The sequence below is a fragment of the Triticum urartu genome, chromosome 7 (assembly GCF_003073215.2).
Source record: "Triticum urartu cultivar G1812 chromosome 7, Tu2.1, whole genome shotgun sequence".
Lineage (NCBI taxonomy): Eukaryota > Viridiplantae > Streptophyta > Magnoliopsida > Poales > Poaceae > Triticum > Triticum urartu.
This window is the reverse complement of record NC_053028.1, coordinates 706,465,414-706,485,267: the sequence shown is the minus strand read 5'-3', so window position 1 is coordinate 706,485,267 and position 19,854 is coordinate 706,465,414. Positions and strand designations below refer to the sequence as shown.

The window sequence follows — 19,854 nt, the reverse complement described above, 5'->3', positions numbered from 1 at the left end:
ATCACGGAGGTGCCGTGCGTTCGGTACTTGATCGGTTGGATCGCGAAGACGTTCGATTACATCAACCACGTTACTAAGCGCTTCCGCTTTCGGTCTACGAGGGTACATAGACACACTCTCCCCTCTCATTGCTATGCATCTCCTGGATAGATCTTGCGTGTTCGTAGGAATTTTTTTGAAATACTGTGTTCCCCAACATATACTTGTTACCTGGCAAAAATTAGGATTTATGTTCTCCAAAATAATGCCAATTTTTTGGGGGAATTTCTAAATTGGCACATGACAAAATTTCAGGATTTGTGTTATGAAAATATGGCAATTTTTGAAAACAGACCACATGACAAATTTAGGAATCTTGTTTGCATAAAACATGCTTTCTGTAAAAGGATATATTCTCTAAAATCATGGCAACTGTAAACTTTTATTTTAAATTCCAAGGAAATAATGAAAACATGGCAACTTTAAAAAATGTTTTGTAAATAATGGAAAGTATAAGTAAAATGAATGTTAAAACAGAAAGTAACCATGTACAAGCATCTTGAAAATAGCATGAAATTTGACAAGGGAGAACATATGAGGTGACACCCGAACCTAACAGTCATGCGAGGATGTGTTCGCATATATTGCTACCACAACTACCGTCATCAACGAGTCCGACACACAGGTCATAAGGCTCGTCGACCTCTTCCCATCTAGCAAGAGGCCATGCCATCTTTCTTCCCCATCTTCTACCCCATCCCAGCACAAAAAAACCGCTCATCAACCCCTTCTTGCCTATGTTAAAAATGACATGTCTATTTAAAATCTTGCCGCTTGAAAGTCTACTTGCATGATAAAAAGTTGCCAGGAGAATACATATTTCTTGCCATGTTATAAAAAAGCCAATTCTGCCATTTATACTAAAACCCACATACATAGTCCCAATACCCCATTGAAACCACTCAAATTGAAGGTTAAAAAACACCACAACCCTTGCTTTAAGACAACTAAATGAAGGGGAATCACGGGTTCAGAACACCGGAATTCCCGCAACCATGCTAGAAACACAACTAAAATGGCGGCTTGCACCTCCTCGTTGCAACGCAGGCACATATATGCGCATCACAGCGACATTGGCCTCTCACTCTCTCTTTCTCTCACTCTCTTCGAGCAAAAGGGGCAAATGGAAGACGACTCGTACCTCGCTGGCATGGATGACGAGGAGCAACTACGACGATGATGTAGATAGCGCTGACGCACGTACGAATCTCAACAGTCAGAGCCTTATGGACGCCACACTAGGAAGATGTGCATCTGTGGGGAGGAGGCAGCCCTGCGACAGAGCCAACCACACCAAAGGATGGAGAGGTCGCCACATCGTGCCGGGCACCAGTGAGGAGTGGCAGGGTACGGACCAGATCTTGAGCTCGTGGAAGAGACGTGGAATCGGAGCTCATGCGCGCGAAATGGAGAGCAGTGTGGTTTAGTCGCCGCCTTGCAACTTAATTTGGGGGATAAATGAATAGATGATGACATAAGCGAGTTAACCAGGGTAAAAAAGCGAAAGTGTTCACGCTTGAATTCAAGGGGGCAAACAATTAAGCCGTGTGTTTGCCATGCTGTCCCTGTCAAGATCCGTGTCCGGCATCTGACGGTCATCGCCGCATCGCACCAACGACGAGCCGGGCAAATCATTTAAATTTTACCAACTTATATGACCAACAAGGGTTAAGGGCCAGTTCTTTTGGGCGATTCTACCAGCTTCATCTTTTGGTGTGGTTGGCTGTGTCACCACTCCATATTTGGGCGTCTCCAGCTGGTAGAATCGCCCCCTTCCCCAGCTTCTCCCAGAATCACCACTCCATATTTTTTTTACAATCCTAGATAATTAAACCTTATCTAGATAGGATTAAATTATGATCGAACAAGGGTTAAATTTTGAGAAGCACAGTTAATTTTGGAGAAAGGCCCCTCAAACTCCAGCGAAATCCAACGGAGCCCCACCAACCCCCCTCCCAACTGATAATCTTTCTCTCTCTCGCTCTGTCGCGCATCTGACATTCCCCGTCACCACACCGCCCTCCACACACACAGCACCCGGGGCGCACCGCCGCCCCCCCGATCTCGCCGCCGCCGCCGCCGGCGACCCACCGCCCGCCGGGCCCGGCGCGTCTCCCGCGCCTCCTCCTGCGCCGGGGCGGGGCGCGCGCGATGGAGGCGGCCTTCGACGCCTACTTCCGCGCGGCGGATCTGGACCGCGACGGCCGGATCAGCGGCCAGGAGGCCGTCGCCTTCTTCAAGGGCTCCGGCCTCCCGCAGCCCGTCCTAGCTCAGGTACCCCCAGATCTCACCTCACACAACCACCTCTGCGTTTCCCCAATTCCACGCTGCTCGTCTCGGTTGCCGGCGATCTCGGCCCCTCGGACCGCCCCCCGGCTCGAATTGCCAACTCTTCGGCTTGGGGGCTCTGAGTCGAATCCGCCGCAGTTTGCAGCTCCCATTGGGCTGTCGGCGCCGAGATTTGGATGGCGGGGCTTGCTAGGCTCGTGCTTTGATCTGGCTGTGTGATTTGCTTGCTCTACAGCTTGCTGGCTACCGACTTTGGGAGGGGAGCAGCTAGCTAACTAGAAGCACACTGGTTTTACACGGCTTAGGAATTGGGAGCAACTGGGGTTTGGGATTTAGATTTTGAGCTACGAACTCGTTCGGGCGCTATGCTTCTGTGATCCTAACCGAGATTTAGCACAGTGCTCAGCTTAGTTATCTTTGTACTTCCCGCATTTCCTTGGAGAAGCTTGAGCTGTGATTTGGTCAATATCTGGTGCTCAAGTGCTAGCTGAAAGAAATGGACGTGGGTCAATGATTTCAGTTGTGCAATGAGTAGCAGCTTTTAGAACTTAGTCACAACTACCTATGGCAGGAAACAGTATGTTTTGATTATTAGAAAGTTGAGCCACACGTCCCAAAGTATATCTACTCGATCATGCTTCTTGTTAGCATTTCAAATACTGTACTTGCACAACTTACATCTCAATATTGGGTGAATAGACTTACCTAAAGTGATGAATTCAGTTGGAACAGATGATATGTGAAATGATGCTAAAGCTACTTACCTTGTACCTCCAGAGATGCTTGTCACTGTCTCATTGTGCATACTTGGCCTTTTGCCTACTGGTACTAATTGCCATTTGCTTCTTTTTCTGGCGCAGATCTGGACATATGCTGATAAAAATCGGACTGGGTTTCTTGGGCGTGAAGATTTTTTCAACTCGCTTAAACTAGTGACAGTTGCACAGAGTGGCCGACAGTTGACACCGGACATTGTTAAGTCAGCATTATTCGGTCCCGCTGCTGCAAAAATTCCTGCTCCCCGTATAAATATCCCAACCGCAGCTCCTCAGCCAAATAGTGTCACTAGCCCCCCGCAGCCGACTCAGGCATTAGGTCCTCGTCAACAGACTCCAGTTGTAAATGGATCACAGGGCCCTCCTGGTCCTGGATCATCATTGAATCCACAAGTACCCCAACCGGGTAATCTTGTTAGGCCGCCACAACCTCCAAGTGCAAACTCCCCACAAGTACCCCAACAGGGTCATCCTGTTAGGCCGCCACAACCTCGTGCAAACACCCCACAAGTACCCCAACCAGGTCATCCTGTTAGACCGCCACAACCTCCAAATGCAAACATCCCCCCTGCTCAGGGAATTGCGCCGAGGCCACCTGTAGGAGGTGGTCTAAGTGGGCTAAATCAGACTGGTTCAACGACGGCAAATCTATCCACCGATTGGTTCAGTGGCAAGAAAAGTGCAAGTCCATTGGGAGGTACTTCGCAAGCTCCAGTTAGAGGTGCTTCTCCACAGGTGAACCTTGGCACCGTGGGAATACCAACACAGAGTTCAACTCCTGCAGCCCAGACACCGGCTATTACGACATCTGTAAAGCCAAACCCAACAGATCTAAACATTCTGTCTTCACAACCAGCTGTTAATGACTCCAAGGCATTGGTTCCCTTAGGAAATGGATCGCCGTCCAACTCAAGTTTTGGGGTTGATCCTTTCTCTGCAACTCCACAACCAACGCAAAATTCATCTTTCCCCCATGTTTCAAATGGCTTGCCCGGTTCTACAGCCCTTGGCCCAGCTGCTGGACCTCATCACCCCCCTAAGCCAATGCCGCCTGGTCCTGTGCAGGGTATATCATCGTTGCCTTCTCATATTGGTCAGGTGCCACCAAACCAGCCAGCTCCTAAGCAAAACCAGTTTAATAGCATACCGAGCACTCCAGGACCACTGAGTGCTAACATCCCTGGTGGACAAATGCCTACAAATCAAAAACAGTTTCAGGCCCCATGGCCCAAGATCACTCAAGCAGATGTCAGGAAATATATGATTGTATTTATTAAGGTAGACAGAGATCGAGATGGGAAGATCACTGGTGAAGAGGCAAGGAATCTGTTTTTAAGTTGGAGGTTGCCAAGAGGTAGTGTTTCTTCCATGTATATTTACCATATTTCCCTCCTGATACTGTGAATGATGGACTGCGTTCTCTTTTTGTGTGCCTGTGAACTTGGTACATTCCATCTAAGCAAATAACTAGGTGATGATTATATGCATAGTGCAGCGTGCAAAAACATCGATCTGTTTATGTAAGTGCAAATTCTAGTTCGAAAAAGGCATCCTGCTTTTGCAGTCATTCCTTGACTTTTTTTTCGCCATGAAAATTGCCTTTCAGGCAACTAATTATTTTTTTACACTTTTTTTTTGCATTCCAGATACATTGGCTGTTGGTGCCATGCTACTGCTTGCTGTCGTTAGACATCTTTTGCATGTACTTATACCTATAAATATGTATTTATTTTATTAACCTACTCAGATATTTTCTTTTGCTACATGCAATTTGAATTGACATATTTGATCATGTATTATCCTAGCATCCATATCCTACTATTTCTTGATAGTGAAAGATGTGTTTTTGTATTTGCGTGACATTGTATTATTGGAGTTTAGTACTGTCTGTGTTTGTTAGCTTGTTTTCCCACTGAAAATTACCTCTGATGCTCAAATTCTCTCTGGACATTGGTTCTTTTTTATTTCCTGCCAATAAGTTTCTAAAATTTCTGCCCCTCTCCACTTATAGAGATCTTAAGGAAGGTGTGGGATTTGTCCGACCAGGATAAGGATGGGATGCTGTCTTTCAAGGAATTTTGTTTTGCTGTGTACTTAATGGAGAGGTTCCGAGAGCAGCGACCACTTCCTGATGTATTACCAGATGGTATTTGGGCGGAGGGAATTTCACTACCCTCTACTGGCCAGTTTGCAGAAAACCCTAGTGGCCCGGCTCCCCATCAAAGTGCTGGTATTTATCTAAAGAAACTGTTCTGTTCATTCTTTTGAGCACTAACTAATGAGAAAACCCCCTGTCACTGATCTGGTTTTTGTTGAATAATTGTTGTAGGGTTTGCAAGTAGAGCAATGCAAGGACCACATCCTGGAATGCCTCCTTCATCTGTGAAGCAACAACATAGAAGGCCTCTTCATTTTGATGACGATACTACGCCAACTGAACCACAAAAACCTAAGGTCCCAGCATTGGAGAAACATTTGGTTGGCCAGCTTAGCAAAGAGGAACAAAATGCACTCGAAGCGAAGTTCAAGGAAGCTTCAGATGCCGATAAAAAGGTATTTACTCATTACGCTTAATTAATGTTTTTTTTTTGGAGTTTTCACATTTAAAATACTAGAAAAACAAAAGTAAATCCAAATTTATTTTGATTTGGCTCTCCTCAGTTGGGTTATTGTTCAATATTTTCCATTCCATAGTTCATGAGAAATTAAACTTGAAAAATTAAATTTCTGTAGCATATGGAGCATCTTTTTTCTCGAACAGCTCAGACATCACATACTTTTTGAATCTTATCATGGTAGTGCAGGTCATAACTAAGATGTTTAAACCAGAATATATATACATTAACACTATAGTAATTAAGTCATGTTCGGGTAAGTGTTTCACAGGTTTGAATTCATATTCTCATAGAATCGTCGAAATGGTGATGCCATTAGACTTCTAGCTAAATTATCTTGGGGCAAAAATGCAATGTGGATTTGCAACATCATACACGCAATTAGGCTGTCCTGATGTGTAACATGATCATGTTTTAAATCTTTATGAAGGTTCAAGAGTTGGAAAAGGAAATACTGGATTCCAGGGAGAAGACTGATTACTATCGCACCAAGATGCAGGAGCTGGTAAGTACTCTATAGCAATATGCCAATATGCCTTACTATGTAAATGCAAACATATATTCTGAGTGCAAGAATTAGGTCCATCTATATTGAGAAGCATAACTGTTTGTATGTTTAGCGAGGTCTTTGTTGATTCAATTCTACTTGCATTTCCCATTCTACTCGTTTAGCTGTTGGTATAACATTTCCATTAAATGATGTGATGTTTTACAACTATAAGCTGCAGCATACTGTCCTATACCAGGTGGACATATTCATCTCTATCATTTAGCTATAATACTTGACACCTAATATCAGCTATTCATATTTGCAAGTTGTATGTGTTTATGTGATCATGTCTGACTTGATTTCTTTATTTTTCCCTAGATTCTCTACAAGAGTAGGTGTGATAACAGGTTTAATGAAGTCTCAGAAAGTATGTCTGCTGATAAGCGTGAGGTAATGTTTTCTGTAATCTTGATTAAGAAAATGAGCTATGCAATTCATTGTTCTGCCTTTCTGGTGTAATTTCTGAAGTGTGTACTGAAGCAAAAGATAACTACAATGTTGTACTGTACTTTTGTACTGTTGTATATTGTGATACATAACGTAGTACATGTGCAAGCCTCCAGTTATTGCATGCTCTTGGAACAACTCACAGTATCCAGCTTCTTGTTTTGGGGGAATTATAAGTGTATAGTAAAAGCCAGAAAGATAGTTTGATGCATTAATGTATCGTGAACTTTGTTTTATCTGTCATGTAATGTCTCTTGTTGTATTATGGGCTTATGGCATTTAATTAAATAATGGCAAAACTTTGTAGTTCTTATAACGATTTGCATAAATCTCACATTTGATCATTACTATATCCAGGTTCAATCCCTTTTGGCCAAATATGATGAGAGATGCAAGAAGGTTGGAGATGTGGCATCAAAGCTATCAATGGATGAGGCTACTTTCCGTGAGATCCAGGTATACTTGTGATTTTATCCCAGTTAATGATAAAAAATAGTCTTGATATCTGGACAGACCTCATTATTTCTCCTTTTGCTCACAGGCGAAGAAATTGGAAATTTATAATTCTATAGTTAAGCTGCAGAAAGGGGATGGAGATGATGAGAAGCTTCAGGTTGGCCTTCTGTTATCCAGTATCTTTCATGAATGTGACATCGTAATGTTATGAAACTATTGTCTGACGATCTTTTTACCTTGCTTACAGGAGCGGGCTAATCAGATACAATCTGAACTTGAGGAGCTAGTGAAATCTTTAAATGAACAGTGCAAGAGATATGGACTGAGAGCTAAGCCAACTACTTTAGTGGAGCTTCCTTTTGGTATGTGCTATTATCGTGTTTAAATTATATTTTAACATAAGTTTCCATGTTAGTAAGTGTTTTTTCTCTTACTGGTTTTGTTATCTTGTTTAAATTAATCTTGTACCTTGATTTTCAGTTTGTCTGGTATGAATTGAGCTAGAATGAATGCTAGTTCATTCTGCCCACTGCCCAGTATCATAATATCTCTGTTAACGAAAGCAATCTTTAATGCTTCTAGTTTGTCTATTGCATCAGATAGAATGTGACATTCATCACAAACCAGTTTTGCTGCTAACTTGACTTGCTCTTCATTTTCAACGGGCATTGTACTATTTGTGTTGCTTGGTTGCCTTACAGAATAATGAATGATTTACTTTCCCATCTCATTTTTAGGTTGGCAACCTGGAATACAAGAGACAGCTGCTGTTTGGGATGAAGAATGGGATAGATTTGCAGAAGATGGTATGCTAGCTTGATTATATTATCATTTCCTTTATTTGATGTGTTACTTTAGAGCATTTGTAGATTTGAATCATCATATTCTGCTTATTTTTCTCCAGGGTTCTCTATAATCAAGGAACTCACGGTAGAAGTGGAGCCTCCTGCTGTAAAAGAAAGTCATCCTACTGTTGAAGATGGCAAAGTTTCTAGCAATGGGGTATCGACAGCTACATCAACAGAGAAAGAAGACAGCAAGACTGATAAAACTGCTGCTGCTGAGCAGACTGTAGAACCTGAAGCAACTGGTTCCAACGGCAAAGCAGAATTAGCCAAAAATCCTCCAGTTAGTCCTGCAAAGAAGGCAAAGGATGGGCATACTAATGAACCATCGGGAACAAATGCTGACTCACCACGTGCTGCTGATAGTATCAGGTATAAATTCCATCTCTATTTCCATTTTACATGAAATATACACCTGGCTCTTGCTAAAAACAAGCACAGCCATTTGTTTCTGCAAATCATTTATTTGATCAAAACAAGCGTAAGCTCTCATGTCAATTTTGTTGGTGCCTAAAGGTCACAAGTTTGAGGCTGAAGTTATGTTATGAAGACCAGTTGCATCTGCTATAAATTTAACCTTGCATGTGCTCCCCTTTACCTAATATTGTTAATGGAACTGAAATAAGCCAATTCAAACCTTGAAAACATGTGCTGCTTGATGTAATATACAAAACATTAACAACATGCACGAGACTCCTTTGTGCTCAGACATGCATCCTCTCAATGAAATACTCCCTCCGTTCCTAAATATAAGAGCAAAATGAGTGAATCTACACTCTAAAATATGTCTATATACATCCGTATGTAGTTTGTATTGAAATCTCAAAAAGGCCTTATATTTAGAAACGGAGGGAGTAATACTTTGATAAACACCTTTGTTGTTTATTTTTACAAAAAAATACTTCTTATTGCATGGTAAATTTGACAGCAACGATGGAGCATCTGATTCCCCTGTTCGTGGAGATAAAGCCAATAACAGACATTCTTGGGGCCCATCTTTTGATCATGGTGATGATAATGACTCCCTATGGAACTTCGGAGATAAGGTCAAGCTCTCTTCATGCTTTCCGTGGCATCGTGTCATGTTGTATAAATATTTTCTATGTAGCACTGAACTCTGCAATCTGTTTTGCAGGATGGTGAGAATGGTGATTCAGATCTATTCTTTGGGCCAGGAGGTCTTCCCCCCATAAGGACAGGGGGTTCTACATCTGCTAGTGCTTTTGTCAAGGAGCAGAAACCGATGTTTGATTCTGTCCCAGGCACTCCAATGGAGAAGCCGTTCTTTGATTCTGTCCCAGGCACGCCGCTGCAGAAATCCGTCTTTGATTATTCCGTCCCTAGCACACCGATGCAGAATTCATCCTTCGACTACTCTGTTCCAAGTACACCGATGCAGAAGTCGCTCTTCGACTCTTCTGTTCCAAGTACACCGATGCAAAGATCACTCTTTGATTCTTCTGTGCCCAGCACGCCGATGCAGAAATCACTGTTTGATTCTTCTGTTCCAAGCACACCAATGGGGAATTCATTCTACGACTCTTTCCCGAGCACCCCAATGCAGGGTTCACTCTTTGATTCTGGTCCAGGCAGAGTGGAATCTCCTACAGCCGGGAGCACCTATGGCGGCGGGCAGCAGAAGGGATTCTTTGACTCTTCCGTTCCCAGCACGCCGATGTACAACTCCAGCTTCTCGCCAAGGTACAGCGAAGCAGGGGACGATAGCTCGTTCGACACCTTCTCCCAGATGGACTCCTTTGGCGCGAAAGATAGCAGTTCGTTCGGGCAGCCGCGTGACAGCTTCTCACGGTTTGATTCCTTCGGGAGCAGCGCCGAGCTTGGCAGCGGCAACGACACATTCGGGAGGTTTGACTCTTTCAGCAGCAATGCTGATCAAGGCGGTGGCAGCAGCTTCATGAGGTATGATTCCATGAGCAGCAATGCCGACCAAGGCGGTGGTAACAACAGCTTCATGAGGTACGACTCCATGAGCAGCAATGCTGAGCAGGGCAGCGGTGGCAACAACAGTAGCAGCTTTATGAGGTACGACTCCATGAGCAGCAACGCCGACCATGACAGAAGCAACGTGTTTGCGAGGTTTGACTCGATGAAGAGCACTGACTCCCATGACCAGGGCTACTCCTTCGACGATGACGACCCTTTCGGCACCGGGCCCTTCAAGCCGTCCAAGCCGTCGACGGAGACCTCCAGCCCGACGAGACATGGGACCGACAAGTGGAGCGCGTTTTGACAGGCACCTGTATTATATAGAGGTCATGATGTGTGTGTTTGTGCACCTTACTGCATATATATATACACGTACAAGGAAGGGCAAGACATTTTTGCTTGGGAGGAGAGGGAGCTTGCTTGTGTGTTTGCTTTGCGTTTGTTGCTGTTTATACCTAGGGTCGGGTCGGATCGGATGTTGGTTCAATTGCACATGTTTGGCTGGGATGAATCGTGCTTATAAACATTCTTTATACCTTGTATTGTACAAGTTATCGTCAGTCGGTCACTTTCAGTGGATATTGGAAAATTTCCGAGCTTTTTCTGTCCCATGTTTTTGTAGCATTGCTTTTGTTTCCTTTCATTCTTTCTTCCTTGTGTACGTCTGCTCTTCACTCAGAACTTTGCTTGCTGTGAGCTGAAGTATTTGGCTAGTGACTAGTGATCATGTAATCTGTCAATATAGAAATTTATGAGATCACTTTTTACGATGTTTTTGGATTCTTTTTGCAACGATTGTTTTGGAATCTGGGGTCATGTTTTGCTTGCTCCCTCCTTGGGTGAGTCCTCGGTTATCAGAATCAGCTGATGGTTTACCGCCACTTTTTTCTGTGGCTATGGTTGTTGTATCCTCGTATATCTTCTTACGACAATGATATGGTTCTATGATATGATCCTGGCACATCGGATTTTCGTAAACCGTTTACTAATTTGTTCAAGTTGACTGCACTTGCGCGTATGACAAGACCATGATCAGTTCCATGGATGAAAACCTGAAAGGCTTTGCTGTCCACCGATCATTTTCAGATCTGCCTGGTCGTGCCGAAAATCGCGGAGCTCCAGTTTGAGTGCATAGATACAACAATCAAGACGAAAATCGCGGAGCTCCAGTTTGAGTGCATAGATACAACAATCAAGACGGCACAATCGTATCACCATCGAAACTCGCTGGATTTCCCAAAATGAAGAGAAATGTGGCCCACTGACACGCCATGTAATCAAGTTACAAACCTTCCATCCAGAGAAAGATGACCTCTTCAACAAGTTTCTGTCCACACCAAAAAGGCAAAAAAGAAGCAGGAAACAAAAGGCTCTTGCAAGGTACAACCAAATAACAAGCTGGTGAAACTTGCGAGTTACAACCAAATTGCACACTGGATAGTAGAAAACAAACAGCCTATGGAAGAGATACCTAATAACATTCCAGCAGCAAGAAAATGCTTTCGCTCAAAGGGCACGACCAAGAGCGAATCGCCCATCCGAACGATGTCATCTGTGCATCTTAACCATGCCAAAACTAAAGTAAATTGGGGAGGCAGGGAGGAACAATTATAAATAGGCAGTTCTAGGTAATACCATAGGTCGATACTCCATAATTCGGAAGCTTAACAAGATGATCAAGACATCATAGCAAGCACCGAATGTTTGACTGGCAGTACAAGTAAGAAGAGCCAGGAACAAACGGCATGCTCTCAATCCAAGGGAAAAGCAGACCAGGAGCCATGGTCATTCAGGAGAATGGAGGCTCCTCAATCCTCATCTTTTTCTTGCATCGCATCATGGCCTGGAATCGGAACAATGCTCTCCTGGAGGCGGTGGTGAGTAAGCAACATGCAGTAGTGGCTCTTTCCAATGTGCACAATGCCTAAGAACTTGCCATCAACATCGCAGCGCAACACATGTTTTCTGATAAACATGATCAACAACTCTCGCTTGTTAAGCACAGCCATATCGTTCAACAACCGCACCGTGGAATCAGATGATATTCTCGGTTTCTTTTTGGAAGAAGCCGAACAAAATTTTCTTGACATGTCAATCCGGTACTCAAAAGCCCATGTTCCAGCCTCATAATCCTGCATCACCCAGACATCCATAGAAGTGGACTTGGGGGGTCGAGCCGCCCCAGAAAGCAAGTGTCCCCTCCATGTCGAACAACTTCCTACAATGGTACGGCTGAGTGGGACCGCGCATCCATCGGAATGACTCTGATTCCGTGTCGAACACAATAATCTCTCCGCCGCCTACCATAACATCACTGGCGCTATAAGGACGCCAGTGGAGGCTGCCGCGGTGGTGGACCGGTGGTGAACAGTCGGATGAAAAGCGTAGCTTGTTCAGTAGCTTCTGTGCCGTAGAAGGCGATGAGACCGTCGGCATGCTGACTCTGACATGCCTCGGCTTGTCGGAGGATCCCACTGTGACAATGTATAAGCTGGATTTAGACAAGTCAAGTGACTGTGAGACCCAGAGCACCCTATATTCTCCGGTTGAATGGTGGCAGTAGAAACCGGCTATGGTGTTGTCTTGCCTCTGAGGCTGCGGCAGGAGAGCACGCTTGCGGATGACTGGGTTGCAGATGTAGAACTGGCATCCCCGAGAGACGATGAGGAAGCTATCACACGTGCCTCTGAGGCAATTCTGGGAACGGTGCTCGGAGCCTGGGAGGAAGGGCCAGAGTTGTTGATGGGAGGCTCCGGCACCGGCTTCTAGAGAAACAACGACGAGGCTGGCGGGCCGCCCGTGCCCGTCGACGATGGGGAGCGACGGCTGGCGGCGGCGGTGCTCGAGCACGAATGCAGGCGTGGACGTCGCGCTGCGCCACGACGTGCCGACGTCCTTGGACGGCAGCCTGATGAGTATCTTGTCAATGATCTCCTCCGGCAGATACTCGAGCAGGGTCGCGCCTCTCGTGCCCGGCATCGCAGTGCTCCGTCGAGCAGCTGAAATCAAGAAGACAAGCAAGCACAAATTGTTACTAGCTCGCAACTGATTGTAGTCACACATTTGACAGTGCAACGTGAATGCACTTGTGTGATTGTGAATGCAATTGATTGTGCATTGTGTTGCGGTAAAAAGTGCTGAGAAGCTTCTCAGCTGCAGTTGGAAAGAAGAAATGGAGAGTGCATTGGGTGCCTTTCTGCTGCCGAGTTGCCCTGTATTGTAGTATTCCTCAGTTGCTCTGTTTGTGTGTGTGTGTGCGCGTGCGCCACAACTGAACCACCTCGCGGCGAAAAGTGAGACGAGGACGGGTTGGTTTACCCTCAGCGGCCATCACCATAGAGTACACGAAGGACGGGATTACCCTCACCGCGAGTGTGCGTTCGGCCGCCTCTGATTGATCTGAGCGTAGGACTGCTGCAGAAGGGGACGCACCGGAGAAGAGAGAGAGAGAGAGACGGCGGGCAGCTCACCTGCGTCGCGGAAGAAGGCGGCGGAGAAGGGTGTCTTTCGTTGTACCTGGTTTCACGTTTTTCAATGGAAAATGGTGGAGCCGGGGGGGTGTTTTCTGCCCTCCTGTTAGTCTAAAAAAAAGAAGGCGGCGGAGAAGGTCAAGGTGGCGAGCTGGACCGATACTGGATTTTCCTCCCGTGCATGGTCCTCTGTACAATACCACGTATACTCTGTGAGATACACCTAATAATTGTCCTAGAGCATTAATGGTGGAATAGTGATACATGCAACAGTCATCCCCTGTGCGTAATCAATTATCCATACAAAAGCCAACATTTTATTTTCTTGTGAGATATTCATTCGTTGATAATCTTTTGAATAAATACCTCATTTTAAAATCTTCTTATATATCTGAATTCTTGACAACGTGCCCTTTAAAACAAGATCAATCATGAACATATTTTCATATAGTAGCCTGTTGTGAACAGGAAAAAAGAAAAAGAAGGACGCATGCATGGCATAAAGTGGATTGATAACTGATGTGGTGATATGAGGCTATTAATGCGAATGGTAGATACCAGCTACACGTATACGAGGAAGGCTACTTGCATGCACGGATCGCCAGCAGAACCAACGACGCATGGGAGAATAGATTTTCTCGAGCTGGACCCCCTTCTCTTCTTCCCTTCCCTTGGTGGGAGCTCGAGTGAGTGAGTGAGGACGGGGAATTTCCGGACATGGACCATTTTTTCTGCTTTGGTCTCCCCTCCCAACTGGGCCCAGTAAATCATCCGGCCGGCCCCAAGCTCCCTCAAGGCCCAAGCTATCCGGGCTGTGAGATGTAGCACGTTTGGGCCAGCCTATTAGCGAGTTTTGCTCGCTCGGTCTCTGCCTTCGCTCCAGGGAAGTGACTAGCTTCGGACTCGCTGAAGGGCGAGCGAGCTGGGCCTTCAAATACTCGCTCAGCAAGTATTTGAAAAAAAATGTTGACAAGTGTTTGAAAATGTTGATCATGTATTTCAAAAATATTGAACAAGAATTTGAAAAAACGTTGATCATGTATACGAGAATCTTGAACAGGTATTTATGTTTCCTAAAAATGTGTATAGAAAAAATGTTCACCATGTATTAAAAGATGTTAAATTTGCATTGGAAAAATGTTAGACATGTATTAGAAAAATGTTGTTCACATATAATTTTTTTTTAGAATAAATACCAAAAGAACAAAGAAAACCAAAAAGAAACAAAAGAACCAAAGAAAAATGAAAATGAAAATAAAACCGAAGAAACAAATGCATAAAAAATGAAAAAAACGAAAAAAGCATTGGAAACCAAGAAAGAAACAAAAAACCGAAGAAAGGAAAATGCGTAAGAAAAGGAAAACCGATAAAAACAATGAAAGAAACAAAGTAAAACAAAAAAATGGAGAAGAAATAAGAAAACCAAAGAAAAAATAGGAAAAAGAAAAACCAGGAGAAAACCGAGTAAAAATAAGGAAAAAGAAAGAAAGAAAAGTAAAAACAGGAAAAAAGTAAATAGGGTAAAACCCAGCTTATTTTCCTTCTAGTAGGACGCGCTCTACACAGTGAACAACAATTTGTGTTTAGTGTACTGGTTCCCCGCTCTGGGAAGCAACTAGTTGATCCTAGGATCGATCCCTCGCTAGCACCATCCATTGGGAAGTAACGCACATTGGAGTCACTCAACATGAGACTTCCCTCTCGTCTTGCTTAATGCAAGATGTAAACGCTAAGTGGAAGTGACGCACATTGGAGTGGCTCAACGCGAGACTTACCTTTCGTCTCGCTTAATTCGAGATATAAACGCTGCAGGGAAATGACGCACATTGGAGTTGAGCTTGAAGGTGTCGTGGTTGTAATTTTCTTTCTTGGCTGTAGGAGCGTCCTCCCAGTCGTCAGTATTGGGCCGGCCAAACTTCCTAGTTAGTCCCCCTTTTTAATGTTCATTTATACATTTTTTTGGCCGGCGCTCCTACAGCAAGACCTTGATTGTGCATAGGCTAGCGTTCTGCTATTTTTTCAATTTTGTCAGGTCACTGCCTATGTGGATTGTACTGATCTTTACTATATGAATAAGACACATATTACCATGGAAAACAAATACATATTTAAAATTTTTTTTATAATGTTACACACATTCTTTTGAAGCGCGTGACATTTTTTTACTCTTTCTTTCTGAATGCTATAAATACTCTTTAAAACTATGGTAATTTTTTTTACACCAGGTTAACATTTTTGAATTTTTTTACACCGCGTTAGCATATATAAAAATTATTTTAGATGCATATGAAAAATTGTACACTGATTATGCAACAATGTAGATATCAAACATATATTTGAAAAAAAAATCTTGATCATGTATTTAGAAAATGTTAAGCATGTATAAGAAAATGTTGTTGATGCATACAAAATATATACAATGTGTATGAAAAAGATTGGACATGTGTTAAGAACCCTAAAAAAAGAAATAAAGAAAACCTAAGAAAAAAAGGGAAAACCTAAGAAAACTGATGCAAAAAATGTGAAAACCCTGGTAAAAAGCATAGAAATGATATCGCGTGCGGCTATTGTATTGTGCCAGCCCCATAGTGCCTACAACGCGGCTAGAGTACAATCCACAGGGCGCGTGCGATGCAATAGTTACAGTCAACATGGCGTGCCCATTTCTTTCTTAGAGAGAAAATCGTCACAGTGTAAGCATCAACGTTTCATCAATTTACAGTGCGGTCGGAGAATTACAAGAACATTTCATCAACACTCACTACCAACAAGCAACAACACTGTGAAAGCATCAACACTCACTACCTACAAGCAATAACAATGTGAAAACAACTAGCTCATCCTTGCACTTCGCAAGAAGGACCCAGTCCTGGTGATCTCTCGCAGTGGCTTATTGGTAAACCGTATGAGGTTGTAAGCCCACGCGCCTGAAACGGCGCCGCTAACAGGCCCGATGATGTAGACCCAAATGCCGGTGTAGCGGCCGAGGACCATCGCTGGACCGATGGTTCTAGCAGGGTTCATGGATGCTCCTGATATAGGCCTGCACATCACAGTCCGTGTTCGAAAAATTATTACTTTCTTAATATAATTGAATGACAAAAATCAGTCTGAGATATTTTAGTACTAGGTTCTTTTCACGAAACACAGTGGTATATTGCAATAAAATATTACAAAATTTCAACCGCTTCTATGCAACAGTTAATGCTTAGTGTTTTCTTTCCAAATGTTGATAAACCAGCACATTATCATGAAAACTACTTGCATATCACTATTTTAAAGATATTTATAGCCTAAAATCTACATTTTTAACCACTATCGAGTGTCAACGTTTAGCTGGTTTTAAGGGGAAAACCCTTTTACCATGTACTTCAACCTTATTCCGATGCAGAGGCGGCGAAGACAACCCCATACTACATAGACCATGGCCGGGTCGGACATTATACTCCAACACTCCCCCTCATGTCTATGCTCCTTTGGAGCTATATGACGTGGGCAGCGGAAGCGGGGGCAGGCCGCAATTATTTATTGCGTTTACTGGGGTTTAAACCCTGAACCGGTTGGTTGTAAGTTTATGCACCTAACCAGTTTATCCATCAGACCGATATGGAAGAGACTAGGCAGCACATTATACGTCAATAGGACATATACTAGGTTTTCTAAGAAAATACCAATCTACAGGCACGCCCACTTGTTAGGCCATGTGGATGCTGACCCAATCAACACATTGATCCCAATATCCCACGCCACACAAATATTTAAAAACAATTACATGAATTCTCTTAAATAAAAGACACATACCCCCACAGTTTTCAAGTTAATTTTACTTGTTCTCAAAATCAACAGATATAACTAGCTAATTGTCAATGCATTGCAACAAGGTCATACATATTCTAGTGGTTCAATATCAGTCATGTTCGAAATAAACCTTACACCCGCTACATTCTAATGAAGGAAGTGATTTAATTTGATTGAGTTAATCAAAATATTTGATTTGATTGCCCGTGTCCAACATATAGCTAGAATGTTTTTACTGAATTTGATTGATTTAATGCAATTACCTCACACCCGCCAAAGGTGGCGCTGCAAAAGATTTTATTTGATTTGATTAGCTAATGCATGAGTGGGGGAGGGGAGGCTTCACCAACAGGCATATGACCACAACTCTCTTCAATAGTAGAGACGATTTAAATTGTGTACACCAAAATTTTCTAATTCCAGATTGTAATTTATGGTTAGTTAATGCAACTTAAAGATCCTTTTTAATTGTACTTCCACATTGCAATTTTGAATATTTTCAGTGTTGTTTCACCTAATAAAATCCATTTCCTTTGTACACAATCAGATTAACACTAAAATGATATGTGATACGGTGATTGCATACAAAACTCACTAAACTTTTAGCACACCAATGAACAAAAACGGCAGACGTACAATAGCGGGCTAACCTACTATTATATTTATGCGGCAATTATCTAATTCTACGTTGCGGTTCCAAATAGTCCCAGTATCGTTTGACATGGCATCTGAGTTGTTCGCCACATGGGCATGGCATCTGGTGGGACACCACGCTGGTTTGTGGAGTATTTGAAACGGGTAAACCATGAACATGCAACCAAGTTTGTTGTGCAAATAATTTTTCTTTTGGGTAAATCATCGATTAATTGTTCACACCAGGAGATAACTAGAGGCTAAAAGCACCATATGTGTAAGAAAGGAACCCATGAATATGTTTCAATCAATCCTCTACACAAATAACATGTTTCAATCAAAAGATGACTTTGCTGACAACCAAAGTCCAAAAATGGCGAGTAAAATAGAGCAGTTATCGTGGAATACCCGGCAAAGAGCACGTTTAGTAGCACGGTAGCTCCAACGGCCAGACCGGCAAGCTCACCAATCTGCTTGGAGTGAGAGGGGAAAATTAATGGTGGTGCGAACCAATTCATATAATTGAGCAGAAAACTAAATCAATCAATGGCTAGGGCAAGGATTACTTACGGCTCTGTTGTCGGTGGCGACTCCGGAGACGACGAACATGAGGTAGAAGGTGATGATGAACTCGAGCACCAGCGACTGGACGTCCGACCCGGACGGCACCGTCCCGAAGAAGTGCTCCGGCTCGCCCCCGAACAGCAGCCGCAGCGTGATGCTCGCCGCCGTCGACCCAAGCACCTGGGCCGCCGCGTAGGCCGGAACCTGCCTCCACGGGAACCGGCCGCAGGTGGCGAAGGCGAACGTGACGGCGGGGTTGAAGTGGGCCCCGGATATGTGGCCGACCGAGTAGACCATGACCATGACGGCCAGGCCCCAGGTGATGCAGATGCCCGGGAACGTCACCGTGCCGGCCGTCCTCTTGTTCACGGCCACCGCCGCGCAGCCGGCGAAGATGAGGAAGTAGGTGCCGAAGATCTCGGCCAGGATCTGCATGCGCCCATGATCCAAGAATGAATGTCGCCTTCAGATGGATAGATAGATTATTTGCTCGCTTGTCCAAGTTGCCCAGAGGCTCAGAATAAACCAGTACCAGTAGGCGACACTTTCAAACCCAAACAACTGGTCCTTTGGAATTTTGCTTTAGCCGCAACGTTACAATATTGCTGCGTTTGGATATTGCAGCGTGGAAAGCTGTCGTGTTTGTCCATTTGTTTGACTCTTCTAGTGTTTGAACTTTGCCCTGTTTTTCTCTCTTACCTCAGCTATGGCGTTCACGACAGCTGCAACTACTTTGTGCTGGATGGATAATCATGCTTGCCCGGACCGCATAAGGATTCTCAGAAACGAAAACAAGAATAAAAATCCGTGGATGAAAAACAATCCATGGTTGCATACGCAAACATACATACCTTCTGCACGAACTGGACGGAGAGCATGGGCTGATTGCTGGTGCTGCTCAGAGCTTGCTCCCCTGAATTCTCGCACCCTGCTGGTTGATTCACTCCTCCTCTTCCTTCCTCCAAAGCTCCGGTGAGGTCCTGGTCTTGCAGGCCATTAGCTCCAGCTCCATGCTCTCCTCCTGCCATGCGCACGTCTTCAGCTCTCCTCCAACCTCCCGCTCCGCTCTGCCCCTCTCTCTCTGTGTCTCTTTTGTTTCAATACGCTGGCTTCTGCTATTTATGGGTTCCAGGCTCCCATCCTCCAGCTAGACAGCGAGGTCCACGTGTTCTAGCAAATGTTATCTTGTGATTTCTTGCGTTGACCACCGAATCACGAACCCTCCTAATGCCCGGAGACGGTAGCTACGAAGTTTCTTTGAAGAATGCATATGATGTCCGTGTCTCATATGTGTCACAAACAAAACGGGCCAAATAGGAGGATCATCGTACCATAAAGTAGACTAGTCCATGTGCTTTACCGGGATGTTCACGGCATCCAGGATGCTCCTCGATCGCTTCACGGAAAAGTGTAAATCAGAAACAA

The 19,854-nt window shown here is 44.1% G+C and overlaps 2 protein-coding genes and 1 pseudogene across 3 annotated transcripts; 1 reads left to right on the top strand and 2 right to left on the bottom strand.

Moving 5' to 3' along the window:
• Positions 1-2,022: 2,022 nt before the first annotated feature.
• Positions 2,023-10,573, top strand: LOC125520018 (epidermal growth factor receptor substrate 15-like 1). Its single transcript, XM_048684806.1, has 13 exons — positions 2,023-2,313; positions 3,189-4,458; positions 5,116-5,334; positions 5,434-5,657; positions 6,150-6,224; positions 6,588-6,659; positions 7,074-7,172; positions 7,258-7,329; positions 7,420-7,534; positions 7,910-7,978; positions 8,077-8,389; positions 8,946-9,063; positions 9,153-10,573. The coding sequence occupies exons 1-13, from the start codon at positions 2,191-2,193 to the stop codon at positions 10,266-10,268; spliced, it is 3,885 nt and encodes a 1,294-aa protein (XP_048540763.1). The 5' UTR covers positions 2,023-2,190; the 3' UTR covers positions 10,269-10,573.
• A 1,199-nt stretch (positions 10,574-11,772) lies between these two features.
• On the bottom strand, positions 11,773-12,943 carry LOC125522514 (annotated as a pseudogene).
• A 3,131-nt stretch (positions 12,944-16,074) lies between these two features.
• LOC125522933 (aquaporin NIP1-3) lies at positions 16,075-19,601 on the bottom strand. 2 transcript variants are annotated; one of them, XM_048687974.1, is made up of 4 exons: positions 19,281-19,601; positions 18,436-18,858; positions 18,274-18,335; positions 16,075-16,477 (listed from the first exon to the last, which is right to left on the bottom strand). In XM_048687974.1, the coding sequence occupies exons 1-4, from the start codon at positions 19,455-19,457 to the stop codon at positions 16,267-16,269; spliced, it is 873 nt and encodes a 290-aa protein (XP_048543931.1). In that variant the 5' UTR covers positions 19,458-19,601; the 3' UTR covers positions 16,075-16,266. The 2 variants fall into 2 exon arrangements, with proteins under 2 accessions (XP_048543931.1, XP_048543932.1); XM_048687975.1 differs by having other exon boundaries at positions 18,436-18,892; positions 19,281-19,419.
• Positions 19,602-19,854: the final 253 nt, after the last annotated feature.